The 3,166-nt window shown below is 21.6% G+C and overlaps 1 protein-coding gene across 1 annotated transcript, besides 2 other annotated features; it reads left to right on the plus strand. All coding sequences in view use genetic code 6, as the record gives it.

The window, feature by feature from the left end:
- Nucleotides 1-187: 187 nt before the first annotated feature.
- IMG5_038040 (zinc finger lsd1 subclass family protein, putative) lies at nucleotides 188-1,469 on the plus strand (the record flags this gene model as incomplete). The annotated part of the gene is made up of 1 exon (XM_004038961.1): nucleotides 188-1,469. A coding segment is annotated over one exon (1,282 nt), but the record flags the coding sequence as incomplete, so codon positions are not given.
- Nucleotides 628-1,199: a microsatellite.
- An 822-nt stretch (nucleotides 1,470-2,291) lies between the features above and the next one.
- Nucleotides 2,292-2,329: a microsatellite.
- Nucleotides 2,330-3,166: the final 837 nt, after the last annotated feature.

The raw sequence follows: 3,166 nt of genomic DNA on the forward strand, positions 1-3,166 counted from the left end.
ATTATGCTTCTTCTGTGGTAAATATACTATTCTAGGTGGATATAATATATGCGGAAAAAATTGCATTATAAGTATTAATGTTTAATCAACTAAACCTTTACATGGTTATACAATACAAGTAAATTATGTATTGATTGATAAATGGAATTATTCTTATGAATTTACTACATTAGTAGATGGAAGTAATATGCATACAGTTAAAAAACAATTCTCAGAAATTAATTTGTGTGGATTACCAGATTATGATTCAATATCAAAATCTTATTATAGTGTTTATACTAATAGTTAAAATGTTTTAATTACATTTATTAATAACTTGGATAAAGCTCCTTATTATTAATCTTTAGGTATAAATGAATTTGAAATTTATGCTAATGAATGCATGTCTGAATGCGTTGGATGCGATAACGAATATTCTTGTAATGAATGTTAAGTAGGTTAGTATTTAGAAGCAGGTAGGTGTTTCAATTGTATTGCAAACTGCGAATAATGTTCAAAAAGAAATTCCTGTGATTTGTGCAAAATTGGATATCTTTATAATGATCCTGAATGTATTTTGATTTGTCCAAATAATAAATTTAAAGATTCTATAACTAGAACTTGCAATGATTGTAATTTTAAATGCGCAACTTGTTCAAATGCGACTGATTGTGACACTTGCTTTGAGAACAGAGAACTACCTAATTGTGGATGTCTTGCTCATAATTACGATAACTTGAATTACTAATAAGCTTGTTTTGCATGTTCTAATATATCTTTTGGATGTTCTACTTGTGATAATAATATTTGCCATGCATGCTTACCGCCACGTTTTTTAGATGAAAGTTCATGTGTAACTGTTTGTCCTCCAGGTAAATGGAAAAATATGACAAATAGATAATGTATACCTTGTTTAGCTAAATGTTTAACTTGTTCTAATGCAACCGATTGTGACACTTGCTTTCAGAATAGAGTACCACCTGATTGTGGATGTCTTGCTCATAATTACGATAACTTAAATTACTAATAAGCTTGTTTTGCTTGTTCTAATATATCTTTTGGATGTTCTACTTGTGATAATAATATTTGCCATGAATGTTTACCGTTACGTTTTTTAGATGAAAATTCATGTGTAAATGATTGTCCTCCAGGAAAATGGAAAAATACAATAAATAGATAATGTATAGCTTGCTTAGCTAAATGTGAAACTTGTTCTAATGACATTAGTTGTGATACTTGCTTTTAAAATAGAGTTCCTTAATAATGTGTTTGTCCTTAATATTCTTATGATCCTAAAGATTTCAATTAAGCCTGCACTATGTGTTCTGCTTTTTCAAGTGGATGTGCTACATGCAGTGCTAATGAATGTCTTACGTGTCTAACTCCTTATTATTTTTAATTAAATTTAAATATATAATGTGATTCATGCTTAACTATAATGAATAAAATATAGTTTAGCGATGACTTATTATCTTTAATTATAGATTTTGGTTATTATTTTAATAATTTATAAATTAAATTAATTCACATAAATTTAGATTGATTTTCATTAAAAATGTTAGTAAAATTTAAAAAATCTAATAACAAGTAATATTTTATATAGACTTAAATAACATTAAATTTAATATTTTCTAACTTTCTCAATTAAATAGCATCATAATTAGGATTTGACAAAATCCAATAAATTATTAATAATGTTGAGTAAATAGTAACGGATTAATAAAAGATAATTAAAAATATAGTAATTTCTGACATGACATAATATGAAAATTATTTTTAATCAGTATAAATTATCATATCATAAGCATAAATAATTTAAAATATATAATAAGTTAATAGAGAATCGTTTCATAATAAATAAAACTCATAATTAGATATATAATATATGTAAATAATGAAAATCATAGTGTAATCTTTGAATGCGTTTTAGATTTCAAACGAAAATCCTATAAATATTCTAAATATAGTTTTTGCTCAAAAAACAACATATAAGGTTTTAAAAGCAAAATATTTAAAACTATTTTCAAATTTATACTATGATAATATAAATATAGATAAAATCTAAGAATCTCTATAATACTATGTAAATTATTTACAATATCCTTCATCTGTAATAAAATATGATGATAATTTCCCTTACTCAAATAATCATCCTTTTATCATAAATGATAAGACAATAATATTAGAATATAATTAATAATAAAAGCCAATTAAAAATCATTTATTAAACATGTATAATTTATCTGAGGCAGTAAATAATGTTGGAGATTATATTTGCATATAAAATATTTAAGGCAAATGGATTTGTAAAGATATATATATATAAATATATATATATATATATATATATTTAATTTATTATTTTAAAAATTCTTTGTCTGAAATTTATAAAAATAAAGAATTTTGCATATTTAATTAGTAATTTGATTTACATGACTTAGATTAAATAAAATATCAAAATATTTAGTTAAATAATGAAATCAATACATAATAAATCAATTTTACGGTTCTTAGATTTAAAAATATATATAATCTCAATAATTAGAAGAGAAAACATAAATAAAAATACCATTAAATAAAGTTTAATTTAATACAATAGAAAGTTATTATAATAATACGCAAATAACTGAATAATAATTAAAATGAGATGATTAATTAATAACAGTAGATAAAATAGAAACATTTATTAAGAGTAAAATTAGCAAATTACATTCTTAGAAATATACTAAAGTTTATTTACAATAATAAAATAAATAATAAGATTGCATATAAAATCAAAACAGTTAGTTTAATATTTAAGGTTTGTAAAATAATCAGGCTCTATCTTAAAAAAATACTTTAAGTTAAAAAAAAAAATTAAGCTAGTTTAAATCAATTGTAAAATTATTAAAACTAATAAATAAATAATAAAAATGTAAATATTAACTATAAATATGAAGAAAAATTGAACATAGTTGCACATATATATATAAAAGTCAAATAACATTAGTTAATCAGAATAATAATTGCGATAAACAGTTGAATCAAACATATTAACTAAAAATAGCTCCTTATTGCAAACAAACAATAAAATTTCTGATTTTAATTAGGTATAGGAATCTATTATTTTGTAAAACTTTTTTAAAAATAGATTTGTTTAATTTATAATTTTTCATGAAATAATTTAAATATTTACCATTTTTAATTA

Source organism: Ichthyophthirius multifiliis (genome assembly GCF_000220395.1).
Source record: "Ichthyophthirius multifiliis unplaced genomic scaffold scaff_1120509249857, whole genome shotgun sequence".
Classification (NCBI taxonomy): domain Eukaryota; phylum Ciliophora; class Oligohymenophorea; order Hymenostomatida; genus Ichthyophthirius; species Ichthyophthirius multifiliis.